Here is a 25,344-nt window from a genome sequence, read left to right on the forward strand (position 1 = left end):
TATCAGTGAGAAAGGAAAGCGTGCTCCCACAAGGCAAGGGACCACTCCCTGTATATATGCACAGGAACCCCGCCCCTGGCCCCTGATTGGTCTGTCCTCATGCAAATGAGGATGCCAAATCCTCAGTTTGATTGGCCCAAAAGGCACTGTCCTCATTGGTCAGCATGGAGCCACTCTGATTGGTCAGTGATGATGCTAATGGTGATATAGCTGGGTAGCTCCGATTGGATGGGGAAAGCCCCAGTCCTATTGGCTGAAACAGGATTCCAGGGACTGCTCTCTAAGGGCTCAGCGGCAGGAACAGTGCGGGCAGGCGGCTCAGTGCATCTGCTCCCTGAATGCGGGTTGTGAGAGGGGCCCAGTGCACCAACAGTTGCTGGGCTTTGTGTTTTGTTTATTTATTTTTTTAAAAGATTTTATTTATTTTTAGAGAGGGGGAAGGGATGGAGAGACAGGGAGAAACATCACTGTGTGGTTGCCTCTCATGTGCCCCCTACTGGAGACCTGGCCGACAACCCTGGCATGTGCCCTGACTAGGAATTGAACTGGCGACCCTTTGGTTCACAGGCTGGCGCTCAGTCCACTGAGCCACACCAGCCTGGGCTCAGACTAGATTTATTCATCTATTTTTTCCCCTCACTGTGCGCCCTGCCGTGCGTACTTTCTACTGCCTTCACTCAAACTTGGTCTTGAGCTTTGAAAAGTGTTTTCTCTCGCTTTCCTAAATTTGTCTGTTTTCATCTCACACACTGTTGTCCAGCAATTTCACTTCCAAGCTCTCGTGTTTCTGCTTCGGCTGCTCTGTTAAAGTCTGTGTTTTCTTAACTTAGCTCAGCTCACATGCAACTATACTGTGGGGCTTCATCGGAATGGAAGGCACACTTCTCTGGTGTGGTCTCATCGTCTGCAAGACGTTTTTTGGTTCATCCTCATCTTGTATTATGAAAAGGGTGGCCCCACACGGAGCTCCTACGGCACTGTGGACTAGAGTGGACTAGAAACAGGACACGCGGGAGGACACAGACGAAGTCAGACAGGCACGCCAGGGCACACTGGGACGGTGTCCCTGGGGCACACAGCACGTGCGTGTTTGCATTCTGTGGCGTCACGCTGCAGAACCAGCAGGCAGTGTGGGGCAGAAAGGCAGCGTGGTCGGCCGTGACTGGCCTCCCAGCCGCTGGTGAAATCTTCTGCTGCAACCGAGGGCATTTCTCTCGTCTCAGACTGCAGTGCGATTCTTTGGCTTCACATGCTCTGACACTCTGTCGTGAGGGGCACGCGGGTTCGGAGGAAGACACGTTCCGTGCAGACCGCCGCCGCGGTCCCCAGATGCCCCTCGTGACCACTGGCAACACGTTGGGCCTTCGAGTGCACTGCACACCTCCGTCTTCTCACGCCAGCTTCGTTGCCCGTCTTCCTGCTGCCGGTGTCTGTGGGCCTTCCCACTCCTGAGCTCAGTCGTTATATTTCCAAGCTGCACTCACACATGCTGAATTAAAACACAGGGACCCCAAATTTCAAGGAGATCCAGTGTGCACAGCGGGCTTGCGCTTGGCTTCTGAGAGAACAAGCCCACACTCAGGCCGTCTCGGGGTTTCCTGGGTAACATACAGGTGTGTCTGAGCGAACGAGGGTTTTGTATTCTGCCTGAAAACCAGGAAGTTACTGTACGTAATAAGATGTTACAAAAGGCAATTTGAATACATGGGTACATGACTGGATACAGAGAAACAAATTAAAGGAAAAACCAAAAATTCCACAAGTTTGTTGCTGTTCATGGTAGTGGTGATGTTGGCACAGTTTTTATTCAAAAATCGCAAAAAGAATAATAATAATAGCAAAATTTTTAAAAAGTATATCCAAGATGGTGGCGAATAGTTCATATTGTCAAATAAATGCTACTTATTTTAATATTTTAGGTTGCTTTAATAAATTGGCAAACCATTAATTAGCTGCAGGTAGTCAATCTTGAGAATACACCGCTTCCTCCAAGAGCACCTGCACCGCCTCAGGCAGAGATGAGCTCCAGCGCCGGCCCAGCAGGTGACAGAGATGGCAACGGAGCACAGATCATTACGAGCTAGAAAAATTTCGAGTAACTTTTCCTATTTGAGAGTTTCCTAAAACAGTTTTCAATATTCTTACATTCGATTCTCACCAGTTAAACTGAGTATTTCAGAAAGTAAATGTGACTCAAATTGTACGGTGATTATTTCCAAATAAACGTTATGATTTCCTTGAACTCTTGGAACTTTCTGCGAGTCTTTATGGTTTACACGACAAATGGCTCTCTGAGTCAGTGTCTGTTCCCGGCCTATCGGAAGGTACGCGTTACTTCATTACGAGTGCCGCTACCTGGTGAGGCAGAGAAAGCACGGCACGTGTGTGACACTCGGCAAGCAGCTCCTGCAGCGGAAAATGCAGGAGAGAGAGACGAAGGGGCGGGTGGGGCTGGGGGTTCTGCGCTTCGCTCAACACACCCCTGCGGCCTCTCATCGCGCACGTCGCTGTCGGTAAGACACCGCTGGGGTCTCGCGACTCACGATCCCGTCTCAGCCAACGTGCACGCCCCCAAAGACCCCTGGCCCCCCCGCCCCCTGGAGCGAGGCTGGGCCCCTGGGGGCAGTGAGGAGCACCTACGTGTCGGTCCTCGGCCCCGCTGGCCAGGAGCCGCCCACACGGGCTGAAGGCCAGGCCACACGGGTAGCAGCGGCTGGGGTGGCCTTCGAATCGGCGCTCGCACCTACAGGAAATAAAATGAAACGATTTCTTCATTTTTAACACAATTCAGGATAAAAATACTGACCCGCAGCTTTTCTTCCGAAAAATGGACACACCAATAAGATCGTTTTTCTATGTGAGGATATTGAACCCTTGGCAAGGATCTTTGAAATTAAAGGATTTCCAGAATCGTAATTCTCAGAGATCCAAGTGAACGCTTTATATGTGAAGACTATTAAGTGATAAACACATTGTTAAAAAACATAAACTAACCTTTTAAAATCATAAATTATTTAAATCAGTGATTCAAAAACTTTTGGGCGGTGCTACATTCTATCCAGGCAGGTTAAGCTGCACAGCCAACTCCGTATAAAGTGCTGCGTAAGGTGTTTGTGGTGAAAAGGTGGGCCCCGCCGCGCGTGCGGCAGACCCTTCTCCCGTGGGCCCGCGTGAGCCGCTCGCCCAGCCTCGTCACGTCTGGGGAGGCAGCCAGACGCGCCTGTGGCCGTGAGAGCTCCGTGCTCCTGCGGCCCACGGCAACGCGTGCCCCGCCCCCACCCTGGCTGCCACCCGCCGGGCAGGGCGGGCCTCACCTCAGGGTCCTCAGGTCCCACAGCCGGACCCCGTCACCCACGGCTGTCGTGGCGAAGAGGTTGTACGCCTGCGGCTGCTGGGTCGCAAAGGGCGATCCCTGCGAGGAAGCAAAGGACAGGACGGCGGCGTGTGTGCCGACCCGCTCACGCTCGCCCGCCGGCTGCGGCCGCCGCACGGCTGGGTCTGGAGAGCGAAGCGAGGGGACACTTCCTTCTCCTTTCCACCAGTTTCGTAACTGGACTCCCAACCCCCTCCCACGGGGACAGCTGCTGACGGGGCGTCCCACCCCGAGACTCGCCAACGCCCCCCGCTCCGAGGAGCAGAGACGGGAGTAAAGACACACCCGGGGGAGACCGCAGGACTGAGCCGTCGGTCTCCACGGCTGACGGTCGAAGACAGGTCACGATCCAGCCGTCAGTCTGCCGACGTACGACCGGGCCCCGAGACCCCCGTGACCACCCGGGTGAGAGGCCAAATGTGCCTCCTGGCGCCAACCCCGAGGGCATGGCCCCGACTGCCCCGGCTGCGCGGGCCCACCGCCCCCCAGGCTGCAGCTGCGGCCACCAGGACACTGACTGCACCACGTCCACACCGCCATGGGCTCGGAAACCGAACTGTCTCACGGTTCGCGAGGATCTCCTTCCTTCCACGTGGAGAATGCCCGGAACACCCGGGCAGACGCAACGAAGTCTGTCCGCGGGCCCTTGTGCGCACGCTGCACCCAGGCCCACAGTTGGGCTCCTCCGTGACCGGAAGTGCAGGCTCAGACAAACCCAACAACAACGCACACGCACGTTGAGTCCTACCTCTGCGTCAGACAGCCCCGCCCCTTCCCCCCCTCCCCCCGTCCCGTCAGACAGCCCCGCCCCTTCCCGCCCCCCCCCCTCCCGTCAGACAGCCCCGCCCCCTCCCCCCGTCCCGTCAGACAGCCCCTCCCCTTCCTCCCGTCACACCTGTGCAGTGCACACCGCTCCACGCCCACCCCCAGGTGGGCAGCAGCACACACACGCCCCACATCAGCGGGGCCTCCGGCTCCACAGCAGGGCCAGCGGGACCGGCGGTATCCCCTGAGGCCGAGCACAAGCAAGCACAGAGTCAGCAAACACCGGAGCCAGTCTCCTGGGCACGGGGCGCGTGCAAGGCTCTGAGCACAAAAGGAACAGACTCGGCCCTAGTTCCACGGACAGGCGGGTGGGTGGGGTCGGAGCGGTGACAGCGCCTCCCAGAGGTGCCGGAGGGCGGGCCACCGACAGAGGGCGGCAGTGCACAGGGTCAGAGGCGTCTGAGTCTCACCGGCTTCCCAGCAAACCCCAGAAGGACGCAAAGAACAGGACGAGCAAGAGCAACATAAATGGGTCTTTGCAGGGAGATGCTGGCGGACCAGCGTCCACCCAGGAAAATGACCAGAAGGAAGGTGGAGGGACCAAAGCAGACAGACCCCAGGGGGGCCCGGAGGCATGGATGAAAACTCGGAGGCCGCCCTGGCAGGCCGAGCTGCCCGACCAGTGCCGCAGGCCTGGCGTCGCCGTCTCAGCCTCAGCCTCGCGCAGAAGTCACAGCACACAGCACAGGGACGGCTGTGTGCACCCGAGGGCCTGCTGCGCGGGGCTTCCGGTCCCTCTGTCTGTGCTCGTGCGGCGGTTCTGCCCGAGAGCAGGGAGCAAGGTGATGGTCTCCTCAACGCCTCTCTCCAGGCTGATGTTTTCCGCATACGAACTGGGAAAACTCTCCCGTGTCCTAATCTGAAATGTCCTAATCAATCAGACACTGAGGGGACACTGATGGAGTCAAGACAGACGCCTTCAAAGACCCCCATCTGACACCACAGAGGCCCCTGGGGAGCAAACTGCCACCTGCAGGGGCCCCTCCCACAGCCCCATGCTGCCCACCCCCGCCCCCACCCCCTCCTGCCCCCTGGCCCGCTCGCCCAGAGGGGCGGCAGGAACTGTGAGGCCTCGACCCGGCGCTTTCCTTCCCGCTCACACCTGTGACCGAGCAGCAGCGTCCAGGGACAGGGAACACCGCACTCAAACCGCGGATGAGAGTCTCTGCACCCGCACAGCAAGACTTGACTTTGAACACTGTGCCCTTGCACCCTGACATGGCCCCTGCCGGCCCTGGGCGGGGGGGGGGGGGGGGGGGGGGGGGGCAGCCTTCGATCCGGAGAGCCGTTCCAGACGTGCGGGAAGTCGCACCTGCAGCTGTGTTCGCTCCACACACAGGTTCACCCCGCGGCCTCCAGATGGACAGAGGGACAGACGGCCGCTCCGAGGAACAGGGCCCCCTCAGACTGCACCGTGAGACGGGACTCGCCCACACGCTCGTCTCCCGTCCTGAGCCCCGGGCCCTCCGCGGGGTGTTTGTAAACCATTTCTCTGACAAGCGGAGCTGCCACACCCGAAACCCAGAAGCCGTGGGCGCACGAAGGCTGCTCCGCAGCCGAGACTCGGTGTGGCCGTCCCTCGGGCCCTCTGTGCGGGGACACCTGTGCCCTCGGTGAGACTTAAACGAGGTCAAAATCGGGCCTTAAACTAACCCAAGACCAGCATACGAAACTCAGCCTCCACCGCGACGTGAAACTCTGCGCACGTCAAACGCCAAGGCTGGGGACGACGCAACGATCCACGAGACTCCGCCCCCGGCGCAGCGGCAGGCTCAGAGCGCCGCGGCGGAGTCGCGCCAGCGCGACACGTCACACACGACACGCAGCGTGGAGCACTCACCTTGTTCTGGCAGATCTGGTGCACGGGCCGTGTGTGGGCTCCCGCGACCATGGCAGCACTGCGGCCGGCGTTGAGGTCGAAGACTTCCACGGCCCTGTTCCGGCCGGCGGCCAGCACCAGGTCTGCGGGTCTTGTTAGGGAGCGCTCGCGAGCCCTGTGTACACGGTGAGGGAACGCCGCCCGGGGGGCGACGGGGACAGGTGCGGTCTACGGCCCCGCCCCACACCGGCCCCTCGTCTCCAGGTGCCGATGGAGCTTGGGGGGCTTCGGAGGACAAGGGGGACACGCCGGGGTGCAGCAGATCTTGAGGTAGAAGTCCAGGAGCTCCCCTAACAGCTGAGCGAGGTCAGAGGGGGGCGGGGGGCAGCACGGCAGGCGGAGGCGCAGGCGCTGGGCTCGGGAGACTCCCCCGAGATGAACGCCAGCAGAGCCCGCGGGGCCCAGGCTGCGCAGGTGAGCAGGGGACACGTCGCCAGGGAGCGTGACCGACGGCAGGGAACTGGTGCACGAGGACGGTGTACGAACTCAGGGTCACGTCGCCCCCAGAACTACCCAACTGCCCGTGTTTAGCTGAGAATGCTGACCAGTGTACGTGGCAGAAAAAATGCACGAAAACCCCAAGAAGTGTGCACGGCAGACCGATGCCGGCCGAGACGCTGAGCCGCAGCCGCCGCCCCCCGAGCAGGCAGAGCCGCCTCCACGGCTGCCGGACGGAACCACAGGCTCTGCCCGGCCGTGGTGTTGTGCTGCTTTTAGCAAAGGTTCTAGAATACAGACAACATCTCGTAGAATACACTAGAACCTTCTAACACCTTACACCCGTCCTTATGAAACTTCAGCAACAGAACTCTTCAAAAGAATCTGAATCGGGGCTTTGATAAATTAAAATATTATAAAATAAAGTCCCAGAGGTTGTGATTTTTGCTTTTAAGTACATTTAAATCAAAGCTTTCTCATTAAAAGGTGTGCTGTTGGCCATAACACCTCAGGGCGTCACAGGTTCGGGCTCAGCCTGACATCCCTTAGACTGCGGCTGCTGTGAGCCCTGCGGCCCCCACGTGGGGGGCGGGGCAATGTGACCTTTCGCCCGGCGTGCGCAGTGGGCGTGGCTTGACTTAGCCGCGCACGCAGCAGTTTCTACCCACCGCTCCACCCCCACCGAGGAGAAGCAGCAGGTGAGCCGCTCTGCCACACCGGTGGTTTTCCCCTGTGCAGCGCTTTGCGCTGTTGAGCTGCACCTGCGCCGTTATCTAGAGTCTGCGTGCCCCGCGCCAGCCCCCGTGCCAGCCCCCGTGCCGGCCACGGCCCGGAGCTCAGGGAGGAAGGATACGGGAGTAGAACTCGTTGACGGCGGACAGGCAGGTGATCTCCGCGGCGCCCGCCATGGGGAGCCTGAAGACCGGGCTGCATCCGCTCCGCTGTTTGTACCTGGGGAGAAGGCGAAGGTAACCAGCGGCTCTGCTCGCCTCCACGGCAACGAGGCGTCCTACCTACGAATCACCCAAATCAAACAGGTTTTCACCTCACCTAATAGTCATGTCTTCCAACGCTGAGCAAACATGAGCTACCTTGACCTTACTTTGCAAAACGTCATGAAAGAAACGTTGTGTATGTAGCCAAAAATAACGCACTGCTGTCTATGAGAAAGCACGCTTTTCTCCTAGTTCTAAAGTAATTCTGTATACGTAATGAGACATCCAGTCGCTAAAAAAGGGTTTGTATTGCCGTCCAAACATGCTTTCCTCACGTTTCCTAAAGGCTTGATAAGCGTGTGGTCTGAGCCCCAACGATGACCGTGCAGAGCGCAGGCACCGGTCAGCAGTGCTGGGAGGGCGGCACCGGGCTGGGCCAGGTGTCCAGAGGGCGGGAGATCGGGGAAGCACGGGGCTAAGCCAGTGGTCAGGGCACAGGCGGGTGAGGGGCCAAGGCACTGGGGGCTCCATGAGGACGAGCCAGGCCACCGACCCCACCTTCCACAGGCGGGTCAGTGCTGCGTGGGGTCCGGGTCCCCCGGTGGGTGCTCCTGGGGTGACACGGGTGCAGGACAGGACAGGACTCCTGCGTACAGGGACCAGAAGGGGCAGCTCAGAGAGCACCGCCCCACGGAGATGCCAGGGACAAAGTGGGCGACGTCCCAGGTGTGAGGACAGAGTCCAGGGACAGCAGGACGGCCACCCAGGCAGAGAGCAGTTGGTGACGGGGGCTGCCGAGCCCTGCGGACCACAGAGGCGGGGGAAGGCACCTTGGAGAGAGAACGGGTCATGTGAGAGGGCGTGAGAGGGCGTGTGGCGGAAACCCTGGGCAGCGGGCAGGATCCGCGAGGGGCGGGCTGCAGCCGTGAAGATAAAACAGCTCTGAGGGCCGGGGTGGGGAGGGGAGCGGTTTATGTCACGCCGTCAGTCCACAGCAGCTGCACTCATTTCGACCCGACAGCAAGAGTGGCCCAGGGCTGGGGGCTGGGGTGCGGGCCCTGTGGGGGAGGGGTCTGCCGTCACAGGGCGGGGCAGGTGCAGACCCAGGCCGCCAGTCCCACCGCCACCTGAGGGAACAGGAGCCTGGCGACAGGTGTTCCAGCCTGTGGCCACCAGGTGAAGGCCCTGCAATGGGAGCCCAAGGGCTCGGGGATTAGTGGCCACGCCCAGCTGAGGCCGGGACTTGGGGGTACTAGAGGTCCGAGAGTGACACACAGGCCCGGGGACACCCAGCCGGGGGAGCACGTCTGGGGACGCAGGTACGGCCGCCTGCTGGGAGAAGACACCGGCTGAGCTCTCTGCAGCCCCAGGGTCACCCGGGCACACCCTCACCCGTGACGTAGGACGAAGCACAGCTTCTGTCACTACAGAGGGAAGAGCCCGGGGGGCCGGCCACCGACCTGTTCATCTCGTCCTTGCGCGTGTCCACGCGGTACTTGAGCAGCAGCAGCTCGGGGCCCGCGGACAGCAGCAGGAAGGCGTCGAGGTAGTAGAACTGGGCGGCGCGCACGGGCTGCGCCAACACGGCCCGGCCCTGCGGAGCGCACGGTGCGGTCACCACCGCGTGACGCCCGCAGCGCCGTGGAGACACCTCTGCTCTCAGTGGGGAGCGTCCGCCCGAGCCCCGAGCACGGGCCCCACCACAGGCGCCAACGTCTCAGCTCCCCGCTGCTGCTGCTGCTCCCCGAGTCCTTCTGCACGAGCTTATGGGGTCAAACCTTCCCGTCCGTCGCCAGTGTGGGGAGGGTGGCCATCAGAAACCAGTGGGAAAGACTTAAAACTCGGCAGCAAAGAGTGTCACTGTCGAGGATTCTGCTAAAGCCAAAATCTTAAACGGGCTTCGAACAGCGGGTGCGAGGTGTCTGCACTCGCCTGGCACAGCCCGCACGTGGGGCGCTGACCCCTGGGCGCTGACCCCTGGGCGCTGACCCCTGGGCACACGCCTCCTCCGCCCGAGCCCGAGCCCTCCCGGGTTAGCTCTCCTGGTGTCCGGCCCCGCCTCACAGCGAGACTCACACACACACACACACACACACACACACAAGAAAATGTACTCGAGTCCTTGAAAGTCGGCAATGCGCTGGCTGGTGAGGTGACACATCAGGGCCCAGGGCCCGTCCCCTTGCCCACCCCGTCGCTTCCTGTCCCCGAGGGCCCCCCCACACCGTCTGCCACCCAGCAGCCTCCACCAATGCCCCAGAACGGCTCGTTTTCTCCCCGAAGGTGCTTCCTCCCGACGGCACGCCCCGGGCCCCCATTCCCTCTGACGTGTAACACGTGCCCGCGGGTTAGTGCTCGGTTTTGCCATCTTGAGTCCACAGCAAACGTAACATGTGTCTAACTGCAGGCGTGTGTGCACATGTGTGTCATGCACACGGGTCCACCATGCATGTGTGTGCATTCACACACGTGCCCTTAGAAACGCTCCTGTCACTAACTGTCAGTGCCTTGAAGCACACGGCTGGTCGGCCCTGTTTCCTCGCCCCCTCGCCGAGGGGCGAGGTTGGCCCCCGGGGCGGTGACCGCCCAGCTGCCTCACAGGCACAGGCGGGGCCCCAGAGGTCGGCTCGGTTACCAGACACAGGACGGCCTCCCTGCTGCGTGCCGACCACAGCCTCAGCGTCCCGTCCTGGGAGGCGGACAGCAGCCATCGGCCATCGTGGCTCCAGTCCAGGGTGCTCACGGCCCCGTCGTGACCTGGCGGGGGACACACGGGAGGGAGGGGGCCGGGGTCACGGTCAGCGTGACGCCCGTGGAACCACAGACCACGGGGACGGCAACTTCATTGTGAAGCTTTAGGTGGTTTCTGAAGAACGTGTTCCCAAAATTCATGTTTTTTAAAATACAAAGTTCAAAATTGTGTGCGTCTGAGAACAGGTTTTAAAAGAACCTTATGTTCACTCATTAGGTCAAGTAGTTTTTTGGTAAAGGAAAGAATAAACAAACGGGACTTCATCAAAACAAAAAGCTTCCACACGGCTGAAGAAAACAGATTAAAATGAAAAGGGAACCAACCGTATGGGAAAACACATTTGCCAATAAAACCTTGGACAAGGGTTTGATCTCCAAAATACATGAAGAACCCACATCAGTCCACTCAAGGTAGACAAACAGCCCAATTAAAAAAGGGGCAAACGACCTGAACAGACACTTCTCCAAGGAGGACACACGGAGGGCCCAGAGACACATGAAAAGATGCTCAGCATCGCTAGCCACCAGAGAGACGCAAATTAGAACCACAATGAGATGCCACCTCATACTGGTGAGAATGGCCATCATCAACACATCAACAAACAACAAGTGTTGGAGGGGCTGTGGAGAAAAGGGGACCCTAGAGCACTGCTGGTGGGACTGCAGACTGGGGCAGCCACTGTGGGAAGCAGCATGGAGTTTCCTCAGAAAACTAACAATGGATCTGCCTTTTGACCCAGCAATTCCACTGCTGGGATTATATCCTAAGAACCATGAAACACCAGTCCAAAAGAACCTATGCACCCCAATGTTCTTAGCAGCACAACTTACAACAGCCAAGTGCTGGAAGCTACCTAGGTGCCCATCAGTGAATGAGTGGATCAAAAAACTGTGGTACATTTACACAATGGAATTCTATGCAGCAGAAAGAATGAAGGCGCTCCTGCCCTCTGTGACAGCGTGGATGGAGCTGAGTGAAACAAGCCAGGCGGTGAGGGACAGATACCATGTGGTCTCACCGGTAAGTGGAGCCCAATCAACAAACAAACAAACAAGCAAAACAGAACCAGAGACGTGGAACCACGGAAAGACTGACGGTACAAGAAGGGAGGGGTGGGGGGCAACAGAGCAAAGAAGGGGAAGGGTCGAGTCCAGGCACGTGGACAAGTGCCCAGGGACGAGGACAAGGGGTGGGGGGAACCGAATGTGGGAGCGGGGTGGGCGGGAGTGATGGGGAAATGGGGACGACTGTAGCGGAACAACAAAAAACTGAAACCGAGGAAGAACCCGACACAACGCACAGGAGCCTGCGGGCCCCGAGAGCGCACTCTGAGGAGCTGTTTTCCTTGGACGCTGAAGGGAAGCATCACGGGGCCACTGAGCGTGCTCACACGAGACCCGACTGTCGGGAAACCCCACGGAGCTCTGGCCACAGGGCCGGCCTCACGGTGCCGCCCTGGGGGCTCCGACACCTCAGATGCCGATCTCACAGCCCCCACCCCCGGCACCCCGAACACACGGGAACTCGGAGCAGACGAAGGGGTCTGGAGAGGACGGGAGACGGGCTCCCCGGTCCCACCGGAGCGCCCGAGGAGGCTCCAGGACCAGGCAGCGGGTCCCTTGGACGCTGTGGCCCTTACGCCCATGGTCACCACGTCGGCCAGTCGTGTCTGAGGACACCGGGCGGCTGGGAGGTCAGGCCGGTCGAGCGAACAGGCCTGGGCCCGGCCACCGTGGGTGCAGGGCGCGCCCCCATCACAGAGAAACCAACCGAGGCCCGAGGGAGCAGCAGGCACCCTGCCGCCCGCACCGCCCGGGGACGGGGCACACTGGCAGCGCCGCCCGAGGGGCCCGCAACCCGCACTCTGCGAGGGAAGCCGTGCAGCATAAGCCCCCGTGGCTGTGAGCGCCCTGCCCTCCCCAGGTCTCCGCACGAGCCCTGGCCCCTGCTGCTGCCACAGGGGAGTCACACTCGATTGTTTGCTGAGGACGCGATGAGCCCCCCAGTCCCCTGGCCACGCGTGTCGGGGAACCAGAAGAACCACACAGCTGGCGGATCCAGGAGGGCCGGTCCCAGAACTGGGCCCGGCAGCGAACCAGCGGCCATCTGAGTGGCTTTGCTGCCCTCTGGTGGGCACTTCTGGGAGTGCCATCACCTCTGCTGCTTAGCTGACCAGTCGCCGGGAAGGGCAGCGTGACCTTGCACTGGGCCGTGTGTCGGGGGCTCCTTGACCACTGCCGCCACTGCCAGCACTGCCGAGGGGCCCCCATGCAGCCACCCTCTCATCCCAGGGGACGGAGGCCCAGCTGTTGGGCTGCAGGGCCTGCACGTACTGACATACTGGCAGTGTGAGCGGCTCCGTTTCCTGGCACAGTGGTCAGGCCACTCTGAGCCCCCCCCCACACACACACACACACAGAGCACAGAGCACAGAGCGGGCAAGGGCGCCTGGCCCAGGGACACCGACAGGAAGTCATGGCGTGTCTCCCTGCTGCCCCTGACAAGTGACCAGCCCTACAGACAGGGTGGGCGGGCCCCAGGCCTGCCCCGAGCCCCCCACCCAGGGCCGGTCCCTGGAGGGGCCCAGCCCCGGAGGAGTGCAGGCGGGGGATGAGGCAGAGCCTCGCTTCTCGGTCAGGAAGCAAGGCGGCCCGAGCGGAACGCCCTCCTTTCCCAAAGACGGGTGTTCCGTGCGTCCTCCACCTTCCGTGGGGCTTTCATGGAGCGTGTCCCGGCCCTTGTCCCTGGGGGGGGGGGGGGGGGGCGCCGCCGACGGTGGTGCTGGGCGGGGGCATCTCCCTTCCGAGCGGAAACCTGGACTCCCTCACCAAGTTGGACACAATCGTCACTGGCCGCCCTGGAACTCGCTGCTGTGCCCCCGTGGGCCGGGCGCTCCACAGGGAGCTCCAGTTCAGCACCCAGCTGCCCCCCCCCCCCCCCCCGCAGTCAGAAGGCCCAGCCCGGCCTTCCCCGCCTGCCACCACAGCGTGCCCACAGTGTGGCCCCAGACTCAGCCTCATACCCGACCCGCCCCCGCAGGCCCAGCAGGGGCGCCGGCCGCCGGCCGCAGCTCCCGGCTCACAGGGGACGCCCTCTCGGGGCAGCAGAGCTCCGTGGAGTGTGGCTCGTTAAACCCCCGCCTCAGCCCCAACTCCGGCCTTGACTCTGCTCTGCGCTCGCTTCAAGGAGGCAAAGCTGGCCTGCAGCCACGAACAACCAGGGCCAAAGGGAGACCGGCCAGCCAATGCTCGTTCACCGAGGTCTGGACACGGCTTACCTGAGAAAACAGCAGGTGTCCCGGTGAGATCGACACCGAAGACCAGCAACACGTGGTTGGCCAGGCCACAGGCCAGCCGCCGCCCGTCTCCTGCTCGAGAAAACGAGAGAGGCCCTCAGACCGCGGCCCCCGGGAGGCGCGCCTGCAGGAGGAGGGGTGCAGAACGCCTGGGGCACCGCCTGGCGCCGCCTCGGGAAGCCGCAACTCCCGAGAGGAGCGGGCCCCAGCCTCCCTCGCCTGCACGGCCCCGGCGCTGCGGGCCACGTGGCTTCCTCCCGGGAGCCAGGGTGCACAGCAGGGTGGCAGCACCCCGAGGCCTGGGCGCCCACCCAGCGTCCCGCCGGCAGACTTTCCAGCGGCACCTCTGCCGAAGCAGCTCCGTCCAGACTTTTCCCCTAGAGGAGACAGGAATACGCCTCCAGACGTGAGGGCCCCGGCCCACACAGCCACTCGCTGAGCAAGGAGCACGTGGAACGTCACGGGGACGTCTAGTGTGCTGGTGAGGCCACAGGCCTGACGTCCCAGGGTCACTTCAAAACGCCTCTGGCTGGACCTGCATGACCAGCAGGGAATGCAGCACAGCCACCAGTCCCGAAAACCCTCCAGGGTGGCGGCCCAGCCCTCCTTCCACCGGCCGGACCCACGAGACAGGCCTGGCAGGTGCATGCTCCAGACCCACGCGGGCCGTGGAGCTGCCCCCTCGCCGCTCCCACCCGGTGCAGACAGCCGGAGCCGGAGGCCGGGACGCACATCTGACACAGGCGTCTGGGTGCCCCGGGGACAGATGGCTGCGGGAGCAGCAGCCGCGCGGCCGGGACGCCTGCGGCATCACCTGTGCGTTCTGCTTTGCCCGCCCCGGGACCTGGTGACCGGCATCCAGGGCAGGGCACCATCTGTTCAGCCGGCCCCTCCTCCCTGGGAGCCGTCCTGCCAGGCCGCCCGCAGGCCAGAGGAGAAGGGGAGGGGGCGCGGGGACTCGGGGACCAGGGGCACAGACCTGGGAGCCTGCACCCTGAGCCCAGGGTCACGGCCCGGCTCCGCCCCAGCCCCACGGACGCACGGGCGAGGGGAGAGTCCGGACCCCCACCTAGTCTGCCTAAACACAGGCCGTGCCGCGCAGCCTCGGGCCACCGAGCGTCAGTGAAGTCCAGCAGCAGCGGTGCCCCCCTGGACGCCGTACCTGAGAACTGGACGCAGCACACGGCGGCCGGGCCCTGGGGGACGGCGAGCTGCTTGCGGAGGGTGGTCGGCACGGACTTCTCTGAAGGGTACTCCTCGCTGGAGGGGGGCGGGCGAACGCAGAGACAGAGAGAGGGTCCACGGTCGGGGGGGGTTTCACCCCGTCAGACTCGGATGTCTGCACAGTGCCGCTCCCAGAGCGACGAGATGGCTCTTCACAATACACTTGAGTCCCTCGGTGCCCCAATGCTGGTGATTTCAGTGCAAATTATCAAGGATGTGTGAGGGGTCCGTACCGCTGGTGTGTGTTCCTGCGCCCTGAGGACCTGCCCCGGTCGCCCTTGACGGCGGTCTTCGGTGAGAACGCGGCGGCGCTGTGGGAAAACCGCACGTGGGGCTCAGACGGGCTCGGGGCTGCTTAGGAGATCCGCGGAAACGCAGGTCCAAGCGAAAGCACCGCTGGCACCCACGTCCACGGCAAACCACACCTCCCGGTCACTCACCGACACTGCCGGTCGGGCCGGTCGGGCCGGGAGGGGAGGGGACCGGGGTCTGGGAACCCCGGGGAGCAAACCCGGTGCTGCTTTCCCGCACATGAAGTGCCGGCCACCCAGCCAGCGGTCCGGCCAAAGAGCAGGGGTGAGGCCGGGGGGCTCTGTACGAGCCCCACCCTGCGGCCCCCAGGGAGCGCCCGGGACAGGAGGGGTGATGGGGAGACCAGGGGACGCTCAGGGGTGCAAGGAAGGCATGAGGTCAGCGGGGACGGTTGGCCACAGGGCGCCCAGCACCCGGCCTGCCCACTGACTGCAGGACACCCCCCCCAGGCTTCCCAGTAGCGGGGCCATGTCGGGGCCGTGCGTGTCGGAGCCCGTGGAGAGCAGACGCAGGCTCAGGTCCGAGGCGGCAGCAGGGAGGCGGCGGGTCTGCCTCCTGCTCCTGAGACCCACGGGGCCACCGGGCGGCCGGACCTGCAGCTCTCTGCAGGCACTGCGTCTGGTCCCAGCCCCACCCCGGCCCGCTCCCCCTCAGGCAGCCCCCTCTGGGCGCAGGGCTGCACTGCTGAGCAACAGAGCGACAGAGCGACAGCGCGGGGCCGTGGTCTGGGAGCGACATCCACCTCGCAAGGCCACGGCCGGAGGGCTGACCGCAGGTGCTCTCAGCAAACACTTCCTGAAGAAGCTGCTGCTGCTCCGCGACTGGGACCCTCCGGGCCAGGCCCCCCCTAGCTGCTGCTGGTGCCCGCCTCCCGTCCCCGGGAGGGCGGAGGCACCCACAGGGCACACTCCGGGCATTTGAGCCCCGGGAGTCGCAGGGTGCACGTCCCGTCCCTACAAACGCTTGGAGCCCACGGACACTCACTGCGGGGCGGCCGCGTAGCCGGACGACCGGACGGAGCTGTGGAACACCAGGGGCTGGTCCCGCACGGCGCCCCGGGCAGCTGCGGTGGGGACACGGGGTCAGAGGGGCGGGTGTCTCCCACCGACCTGGGAGACCTCGGGAGCAGGTCTGTGCTCCCTCCCGCATCCCGGAGAGCACCACACTGACCAGCGCGTTTGTGGCCGCCCGGCCTGGCCCGTCTCTCCGCAGCGACCCCGAAGCACAGAGGGGAGGTCGGCGAGACACAGGAGCTGAAACAAACGGGACGCTGCAGGGGGCGGGCGCACCCGCCAGAGCCGTCTGGACCACTCGCGCCGCGAGCACGGTGCAGGGGGGAGTGCACAGGGGGGTCGGGGTGGGGGGGACGCGCAGCGTTTGGGGGGCAGCTGCCAAGCATCCGCTCGTCTTCCCGAGAACCAAAGCCGCGTGTCAGCGGAGGGGCTGCTGCCCTGCCCCCTGCGTTCCGCCCTGGAGCGCAGTGTGTCCCGCACAGACGTGACCCGCGCCCCTGGTGTTAGACAGGATGGACACGCAGTGAGTTCTTCCAGACGAGGGCAGTGCAGCCGGGAGCTCACCACTTTACTCCAGATGCTGCCAGCTGGCACCCGGACACACCCAGCCCCCACCTGCGCAGAGCCACCTGGGCAGGCCCACCTGGAGAGACCCACCTGGAGAGGCCCACCTGCAGACCCACCTGGGCAGCACTGAGAGAGGCGTTGTCAGGAGGGGGCGCTGCTGAGACCTCACGAGAGCGGCCAGGTCGACCTCCAGCAGCGCGGCCTCACCCCCAAACATGGAGGTGAGCAAGCAGAAGGCCTGCGAAGGCCGGGAAGAGGCAGGTAACTGCGACCCGGTCGAGAACACCAGGCCCGACTCCCGCACACGCAGCTCTGCCGGCAGCAGGCGTGCGTCCGGCACCGAGGGCTCCGGGGCCTGACCGTCAGGGCCGTCGGCTCGGCCCCGCGACCCCCACGCCTTCCGCACACAGACCTCGGCACCGAGCCCGCGTCGCTCGGGCGGAGACGTGAGCACGGTTCCCGTGGACGGACGGACGGACGGATGGACAGACGGACGCACCCCCCCACAGACCCCGGGTGCTGCGTGGGGAGGACCGACCTTATCGTCGCTGCTCGTCACGGCACAGGATCCAGCAACCTGGATGCTGAGGTGCCTGAAATCTTGATTTTCAGCAGGAAAAACAAAGCAGCAGCGTTTAGAAGGCGAGAAGGGGAACTCATCTGATCACGCAGCAACACGTCTGCCCAGCGAGCTCCCGACGCCGCAGGGACAGGATGGGGCCCGCCGGCTGGGCCGCCACACGCGAACACGCGCACACGCACACGCATGCACACACACATGCACACACACAGGTGAGCGGGGGACGGGCAGAGGCGGGAGGAGGGGGAGGCGGGAGGAGGGGGAGGCAGGGCCCAGAGGGAGGAGTGGCGTCCCCTGGGGGGGGGGGGGGGGGCTGTGGGCTGGGCCGTGCTCAGCGTCCACCTGGTCCCCAGCCCCAGGGCCCCGAGGCAGCAGGGCTCGTCTCTGTGGAGCCAGGAGGAGAAGGGGGCTCGGAATTCCAGCAGGGGGGGTGAAGTGGAAGGGCGGGGTGGAGGGAAGTCCCGGCAGGTGCCCTCCCAACAGGGCCCTTGCTGACAGGGAGGAGGGGTGTCCTGACCCCTCCTGCCAGGTGCACAGACCGTGGGGGCGGGGCGGGACTGGAGGGAAGGGCGCCACAGCTCAGCCAGCACAGGCCCAGGGGGACCCCCTGTGAGGCAGTCTGCGCAGGGCAGGCACGGACGTCCGGGGGGGAGCCTTGGGACAGACAGGCAGGCGAGGGCCAAGGGCCAGGGCCGTCCCACGCAGCCAGGACGCCGGGGAGAGGGCGCAGTGGGCCGGAGAACAGGGAGCAGCACCACAGGCCCCGGCAGAACCAGACGCCGGTCCCCGGGCCTCCGCAGCGCCCACCGCCCGAGAGGAGGAGGCTGTCGCGAGTGTGCCGCTCACCTGGCCCCCACACCCAAAGGACAGCCGTTCGGCCCTGACACCGGCTCCCCCAGAGCAGCCGGGAAACCCCGACGGGACCCGCCTGAGAGGTGCGCTGGAGGGAGCCGGAACCTGGATCTCACCCTCGTAGAGCAACACGGCCTCCAGTTCAAAGTTCACCAAGTTCAGCACGAAAGAGCCCGTGGAGCTGCCGACCCACAGGCCGCGGGCATTCACAGCGGGGAGACTGCTGGAGGGAGAGAGACAGGAACGCCGGGCCGACCTTAGTGCAGCTCCGTGCCTCGGGGTCCCCGCACCTCCCCCAGCGCTCCGTGGCTCCAAGCGCAACCATGCAGGCCGAGAGGGCCTGCACGGGCCGTGGCAGGCAGCTGGCTCCTGCCACCTACGATCTGTAATTCCCACAACCAGGCCTGTTAACCCTGTTTGGGGCCCCGGCTGGTGTGGATCAGTGGTTAAGTGCCTGCCTGCAAACCCAAAGGTCGCCAGTTTGATTCCCAGTCAGGGCACAGGCCTGGGTTGGGGCCCAGGTCCCCAGTGGGGGCCATGTGAGAGGCAACCACACACTGATGTTTCTCTCCCTCTCTTTCCCCTTCATTTCCCCTCTCTTTAAAAATAAATAAAGTCTTTTAAAGAAATAAGGATAAAAAATAAAACCGTTTGGAATTTCTTAGGAACCTAGTCTCTAGTGAAGACAAGGAACCCAAAACGTCATAACCTGGTCCCCTCTCAACTCTGATCTGCGACCTTTTCATTGCTTCTGAGGTCACGAGAGCTGCAGCCACGGCCTCTGCAGGACGGCACACAGCGGGGGCCCCGGGAGGAGCTTGGTGCTGCCGTGCTCGAGGGAGGCGGCTCTGCACGTGACAGACGGGCGGGGGGTGGGGGGACCACCACCCCCCGGGGCAGCAGGGCACTCGACTGCAGAGGGCAGAGGGCAGAGGGCAGGCTCCGCCTGGATTTTACGAGCAGAATTGCAACGGCCCCACCTCTGTCATTAAGTACGTGTACAACGACCGACCAAGCGGCCAGCTTCAAGACTTAAAACTCGCAGCCCTAGGAACAGCTGCAGGTATGACCACTCTCCATCCCCCCGCCAGGGGCTCCCTCCCCGGGGCCCGGCGGCGCCCAGCGGACTCACAGGCCCCGGTCAGGACCGCGGAGGTGCGCCAGGTCGCAGGGCGCCAGGCCCAGCACGGGAAGTGTCGCGTCCACCGCGTCCCCTCGGCCCGGTGCATCTGCGGAGGGAAGCTCACTGCCCTCTGGGAACAGAGGCGCTGGGGACCCGACAGGCGAGGTGGCCGCGGGCGGCGGGGGTCGCCGGAAGCTCGTGCTGCCGCCAGCACACCGGGGGCCACGGGGGACAGGCAGCGTCCTCACGACGAGGAGCGGGTGAGGGTGCAGAGAAAGGTGAGGGTGCGAGGCCGTGAGGGCGGGCGGGGTTCCAGGTGCGGACCGCAGAGGGGCGAGCGGCCGTGGCCGCATGGACTTCACTTTGTAACAAACGGGAGCTGATGCCACAGACAGCGAAACGCTGAGGGCCAAGACGCAGAGCAGCAGGGGAAATGGACACGTCGGGGAAAGGCGATTTCTGAGCTATTCTAGGAGGGAATGGCTTGAAGCCCTCGGCAAACACACAGGCTCGCCAGCTAAACTGAAAGAACAACGACGATGAGAAACCTGAAGGCCGGCGAAGACGCACGCGCCGTGCAAGGAAAACGAACGGACTGGATCCACCCGTGAGAGTCGCTCGCTGGGTGGAAAGTGAAATTGGACGTTTTCCAGCGGCGTGGGCTCCGGGCAGGCGGGCGGACAAGGGGGCAGGCGACCACCCGGAGACCGGAGAGCCTGGGCCAAGCACCCGGAGGATAGGGGGTGGGGGTGGGGCAGGGGGCAGCCAGTGCACCGGTGTGAGGACCACCCTCCCCCCCCCCCCCCCCCCGGGCACACAGGCGGGAGGGGGGCCCGCCCTCACCCCTCCCTGCCGTCCCCGCCCCGCCCACCACGTGGGACCCTGTGCCGGTCGCTCCAAGAGCCCGGGCAGAGTCCTGGCCGTTACCTGGCCAGCCGCACAGCCTGGGCCCGGCCATCCTGGCGCGGAAGCTCTCCACCTGCTTCCTCAGGTCAACGCGCGTCACACACCGGTAACGGTGGCTTTCCGCCAAACTGCAGACACAGAGCTGGACGGGCGACGGGGACAGAAGGCGGAAAAGGCCCACGAGCAAGTGAGTAGCAGCCGCCAGGGCAGGAGGCCAGGCCCCAGGGGCCTGGGGGGGCAGTCCCCGGAGCCTCTGCCCAGAGTCAGGGCCTGGTCTCCAGCGCCCTCTGCAGAAGCTGCCCCTCCGGTGGGGGCAGCGACGTCCCCAGGCCCAGCGTCACCCGCCTGAGAGGACCTTCTCTGCCTCCCAACCCCCGACAACCTGGCCCCCCACCCACGTGGCTGCAGAGGAAACACGCCCCCCCTCCCCCCGCCACGAGAGCCTCGCCAGGACCCTACCCTCCACACCAGGACACGGGCCCTCCGTCTGGCTCCGGCACCGAGTCCTGAAAACCCAGGGGCCCTCTGGGAGGCTCACAGCGGCCTGAGGGGCGGCTGGCTGCCAGGGTGGCCTGCAGCCCACTCCAGACTTCCCGGGAGGGCGAGGGGCCAGAGCTGGGGCTCCGTCACCACGGCTACTGATTCATTCAATCAGTGGTGCCCCCATGGTGAGGCCTCCAGGAAATCCCAAAATGATGGGGCTCAGCCCAGCGAGCACAGCCCTCACGGGGCCGACGCACCCTCCTCCACGGCCCACCTGGTGCGACTCTGCACTCGGTGGCTGACACAGAGCAGCCTCGAGACCCTGAGCCTCTCCGGCGGATCAGTCAAAGCCAAGGAGGGTTGGGGACCCTCTGACTCACAGACACGTGGGCAGAGGTGGGGGGAACCTGGGGATGGGGACCCATTGTGGGGGACAGGCCCCTCACCCGTAGGGTCGGACCTCCCCCAGGCCTGAGATGAGCTGCAGGACACCCAGCTGGTATCACCGAGAACTTCTCAGTGTGGGACCAACTGCCTCCTGTTCAGTGGGCGGAGTGTCAGGAGTGTTGTGGGTGGAAACAAACGAGATTCCCACAGGCGGGGGGCAGGGGGTAGGGGAGGGGACACAGAGGGAGAGCAGGGTTCTTCCTGGTGGGACACTGTTCCCAAATTCTATCAACGCATAAAGAGAACAGGACCCGGACTCGGTGAAATGACCCTCAACCGCTTGCCTAGAAATCCGAGTTGCAGGTCCTCAAACCCTGCGGAGGGGACGAGGCTGGCTGGGAGGCTGGGGGCGGGGGGGCTCTGAGCAGGGCCAGCCAGGGCCGCGGGTGCGGGCGGCGGGGTCACGCTCTCACCTGGCCCTCGGCACACCCGGCCACCAGCTGCTGGCTCTCCTCGTCCACGCAGAGGCTTAGGAGGGGGGCGGCTGCGGGGGGAACAGACCTCGCTCAGCCCCCGAGGCGCCAGCATGGTGTGGGCGGAGGGATCCGCTTCTCCGACTCCGACCCAGGTTCCCACCGTCCTCAGTGCCGGCTTCGCGGCAGGTGGGGCCCCGGCGAGGACTGCGGGGGTCCCAGTGAGCACCCGGCGGGCGGGGGCCGGCTGGGTCCAGGCGACCCTCCCCTGGCTGCCCTGCACCCCTGGCCCCGTCCCCTCCCGACCCCTGGCCGTGCCGGGGCCCAGGGTGAGCACAGAGCACGTCCCCGGAGCTCTGGGCTCCCCGAGGAGCGGCTCCGGAGAGACCGAAACTGGTGACACCACGGGGCCGGTGGTGGTGGAAACGGCAGTGGAACGGGCGTCCGTCTGAAACCGCTGCCTCTCGGGCCGTTTCACTTCACACGTGTCAGACGTGTCTGACCCCACGCTGCCGAGAGCTCAGGAGGGGAGTGGAGACGGACGGCCGTCCAGGAACATCCCACGCCCTAAGCACTGGGAACGACAGCAGCGTCGAGACTGTGATCGTTGTCTTGACAAACGTTTCCACGTAAGTTCAGGAAGGTCGTTCCAGTTTCATTCCAAGAAACCTGCTTTGCCGCTGCGACCGGTGACGCCTTCGAGACGCCCCGGCATCGGATGCTTCTCGCAGGTCGGCAGCCTCAGGAAGGGTGCTCTGCCCCCCCGGGGGCAGGCGCCTGCGGGTTCCCAGAGCTGCGTTCTCAACCGGACCACCACCGGGGAGGCAGCCCCCTTGTCCAGGACACAAACCTGCACCTGGGAGCGGGAGGCTCCGGGGACGCCAGCTGCAGAAAGGGCGGGGGGGGGGGGGGGGGCCTGCAGAGGAGTCGAGCCAGCCCCACAGTGTCGCCCACCCTGGGGAGACCAGTGCGTGCACCCTGCTCAGCCCCCCGGCCCCTCAAGGGACCCTGGGCGGACGTCAGCCGTGACCGGGGGACGGACGGTGTGAGGAGAGCACGTGGAGACCGGGACGCCCAGGAGCCGGACCAGTGCTCCCTGCCATCCCCAACCTCACCCGGCCCACGGCAGGGTGGGTCGGCGGCCCTGCCCCAGCGCGGCACTGGGCCGGTTCCCGGGGCAGCACCCACCACACGTCTCCCACCTCACAAAGCTCCAAGTAACGCCCATGTTTCCCCCTCGAAAACCAAGAGAATGTGGGGGGGGGGGGGGGGAGCAGCTGTTTGTCTTCAGTCACACGGGCGCCGGGGCGCCCCGAGCCGCCGCCAGAGGGGCGTCCCCAGGAGCGGTACCTGTGAGCACCGGCGAGCTGTGCAGCAAGCATCCCGCGCGGCTGTCCCAGACCTTCGGACAGACAGGGGCCTCCTCAGCAGCGGCGGCAGCACTCCCGCCGTCACTGCCGGCGTGAGCTCACACTGGGAGCCATGCACCGGTCACTCTACGTGAAAGGTCTCTCAGAGAGACACGCACGGACACGAGAGCTGCCGGGCGCACCCTGCGTGTCCAGAGGGTTCGGAAGACCCAGGACGAGGCCGGCGGGGACTGGGGGGTGGGGGGGGGGAGCCGGCCGAGGCCTGCACGTGACCTCACGCCTCCCACTCTGGGACAGGCGCGGCACTCAGTGCCTCCGACACCCAGCCCTGCGAGTCTCACGACTCCTGGAGGCCACCGGCAGCATCGCGCCACTCACTCCCGCCGCTTCCAGACAGCACGGCGGGCGCGGCGCGGCTCCAGTTTTAATTTCCCCTCTTCTCAAGCCCGACCGACCCTGGAAAGAGGTTCCTGCTCCGGCCCCTCGGAGCCGCCCTGCAGGTACGCTGACGTTCTCCTCCCCCGGGGCCCCCAGCTCCCTCCCAGCATCCCGGGCCCCACCCACAACCCCAGCTGCAGTGTCGGGCTGAAGGGCGGGGCGTAGCAGGAACACGGTCACAGACGTGGCGCTGACCACCAACGTGAGGCCCTGCACGGCTGTGCCACAGCCCAGCTGCTCCAGCCCCGTCCTGCGTGCGAGCCGCCCCTCACCTTGAAGCACCTGTCCTCCGCCACGGAGACCAGGACGTGCGGCTGCCGAGGACAGAACTCCACCGCAGTCACGGGGCCCTGGTGCCCCTGCAGCTGGGCCAGCACGGACCGGGCCTGGGGTGGACAGTGGGGGGACCAGACGCTGCGGCTGGGCTGGCAGCTCCCACATCACCCAGAGCAGCTCCCTTCGCACACACAGCTCACGTCCCTCCTCCATGTGCACTCCGGCGCTCTCTGTGCGCACCCAGGGGCCCTCATCGATGGCTGCGCACAGGAGCGTGCAGGCCGGGAGCAGGGGCGGTGGTGACAGGGAAGCCGGGCGGGCCGACCTTCTCGAAGTCTGAGCAGGCGTCTTCCCCGAAACGCTGGGTGTTCGGAGCCCCGGCCCAGGCCTCACTCGGCAGGACGAGCCGCGGAGGCCCCTGGGCCCGAGGACACGTCCACTGACTGTTGGCCGCTGAGGCCACTCGTGACCCAACCTCCCCGGGGGAGCCTGCGTTTCCCCGTCGGCGTGCAGAGACCCGAGTGCACGCCAGGCCCCGCCCCGCCCAGCCGCGGTGTGGCATCAACGTGACGTCACGCCTGCGTCCTGTCCCCGAGCCCCAGCCAGGAGACCCTCCGCAGGCAGACGGCTGGGAGCGGGACTCACGGCTCCGGGCCCCAGGTGACCTGTCTCCACGGGACGCCGAGACCCGGCCATGAGTCTGGGGGGCAGAACGCTGCGCCTGCTGCCTGACAGCGGCCGGGAACGCCGTGCCACGGTCAGACACGGGACGCAGCCATCCCGGAACCTTCCGTGGACACACGGTTGTGAAGAAGGAGGGGCCCACAGCAGAGCCTGCTGCTCGGGCCTCGGAACAACCGCGGGGTGCGGCCCTCAGGAAGACGGAGGTTTCAGGCCCGCCCACCATCAGACGTCCCGGGGGGGGGGGGGGGGGGGGACGGGCGGGGGTCGCCCAGCCCACACCCGAGGGCAGCGCCTGGTTCCCGGGCTCGAGTGCAGACAATGACGTGAGCTCGCCCACCGCCCCGAACGTGCTCACGAAAGCCGCCCCACCAAACACACCGCTGACGAGCGGCGGGCGGCCCTGGCGCCCCCAGGGGACTCTCACCTCGACGTCCAGCAGGAGGACCTGGTTGCCAGCGCACACCGCGGCCGCCCGGTCGTCCGGACGGTACCGCACACACGGCACCTTCCCCAGCAGGGTGCCCAGGACAGCGCCGCGCGGATCCACCCCTGGAGGCACAGGCGTCACGTCGGGTATCGGAGGTGGGACAGCCCTGCCGGGGGGGCGTCGCCAGCCCCCCTGCAGCCCCCCACAGGGCGGCGGCCTTCCCGGGACTCCGGCTCTCCGAGAGCAGTCAAAACAGCGAACACAAGACTCTCCCGGAAACGTGGGGAGCTGGTCAGAACGGCCCAGATGCCCCATCACGGAGGGCGCCCTCCCTGTCAGCCCCGGAGGGGGGTGCAGGTGCACCTGTGCTGACCCCCCGCCCGGCAGGGACCCTGGGCACCCCGGAGCTCCGGGCCAGGCTCAGGGCTCCTGCCGCCCGCCATCCCGGGAGCGGCCACCACGTGTCAGGATCCCCGTGAGGCCCCCAGAGACTCAGAGGGGGGCTTTGGGGACACCACCCCTTCCAGCCAGAACTGCCTGTTTGCAAAGACCTGGGTGGGGAGCAGGTACTGGACATGAGGTTCACTGGACAGGTGTGTGCACATGTGCACGTGACGTGTGTGTGCTTGTGTAGGTGTTCACTACATGCATGTGTGCCACATGTGAGTACTATACGTGCATGCACACATGTTTCTATACGTGTGCCTGTGTCCTATAAATGGGTGCGTTGTG

The 25,344-nt window shown here is 64.7% G+C and overlaps 1 protein-coding gene across 1 annotated transcript in view; it reads right to left on the bottom strand.

Annotated features, from left to right (window-relative positions):
• The window catches only part of WDR27 (WD repeat domain 27), a 48,468-nt gene that overhangs the window by 20,727 nt on the left and 2,397 nt on the right, over positions 1-25,344 (bottom strand). The window contains exons 3-22 of the mRNA XM_036024994.1: positions 24,610-24,734; positions 23,498-23,611; positions 22,768-22,819; positions 21,418-21,488; positions 20,096-20,216; positions 19,178-19,298; positions 18,162-18,265; positions 17,152-17,213; positions 16,730-16,851; positions 16,204-16,286; positions 16,018-16,096; positions 14,955-15,032; positions 14,660-14,757; positions 13,480-13,569; positions 10,086-10,207; positions 8,911-9,044; positions 7,369-7,466; positions 6,039-6,160; positions 3,315-3,412; positions 2,641-2,743 (exon numbers count right to left, since the gene is read on the bottom strand). Coding sequence (XP_035880887.1) covers positions 2,641-2,743; positions 3,315-3,412; positions 6,039-6,160; positions 7,369-7,466; positions 8,911-9,044; positions 10,086-10,207; positions 13,480-13,569; positions 14,660-14,757; positions 14,955-15,032; positions 16,018-16,096; positions 16,204-16,286; positions 16,730-16,851; positions 17,152-17,213; positions 18,162-18,265; positions 19,178-19,298; positions 20,096-20,216; positions 21,418-21,488; positions 22,768-22,819; positions 23,498-23,611; positions 24,610-24,734 — 1,997 coding nt within the window. The remainder of the gene's footprint in view (positions 1-2,640; positions 2,744-3,314; positions 3,413-6,038; positions 6,161-7,368; positions 7,467-8,910; positions 9,045-10,085; positions 10,208-13,479; positions 13,570-14,659; positions 14,758-14,954; positions 15,033-16,017; positions 16,097-16,203; positions 16,287-16,729; positions 16,852-17,151; positions 17,214-18,161; positions 18,266-19,177; positions 19,299-20,095; positions 20,217-21,417; positions 21,489-22,767; positions 22,820-23,497; positions 23,612-24,609; positions 24,735-25,344) is intronic.

This window comes from Phyllostomus discolor, chromosome 4 (assembly GCF_004126475.2).
Source record: "Phyllostomus discolor isolate MPI-MPIP mPhyDis1 chromosome 4, mPhyDis1.pri.v3, whole genome shotgun sequence".
Lineage (NCBI taxonomy): Eukaryota > Metazoa > Chordata > Mammalia > Chiroptera > Phyllostomidae > Phyllostomus > Phyllostomus discolor.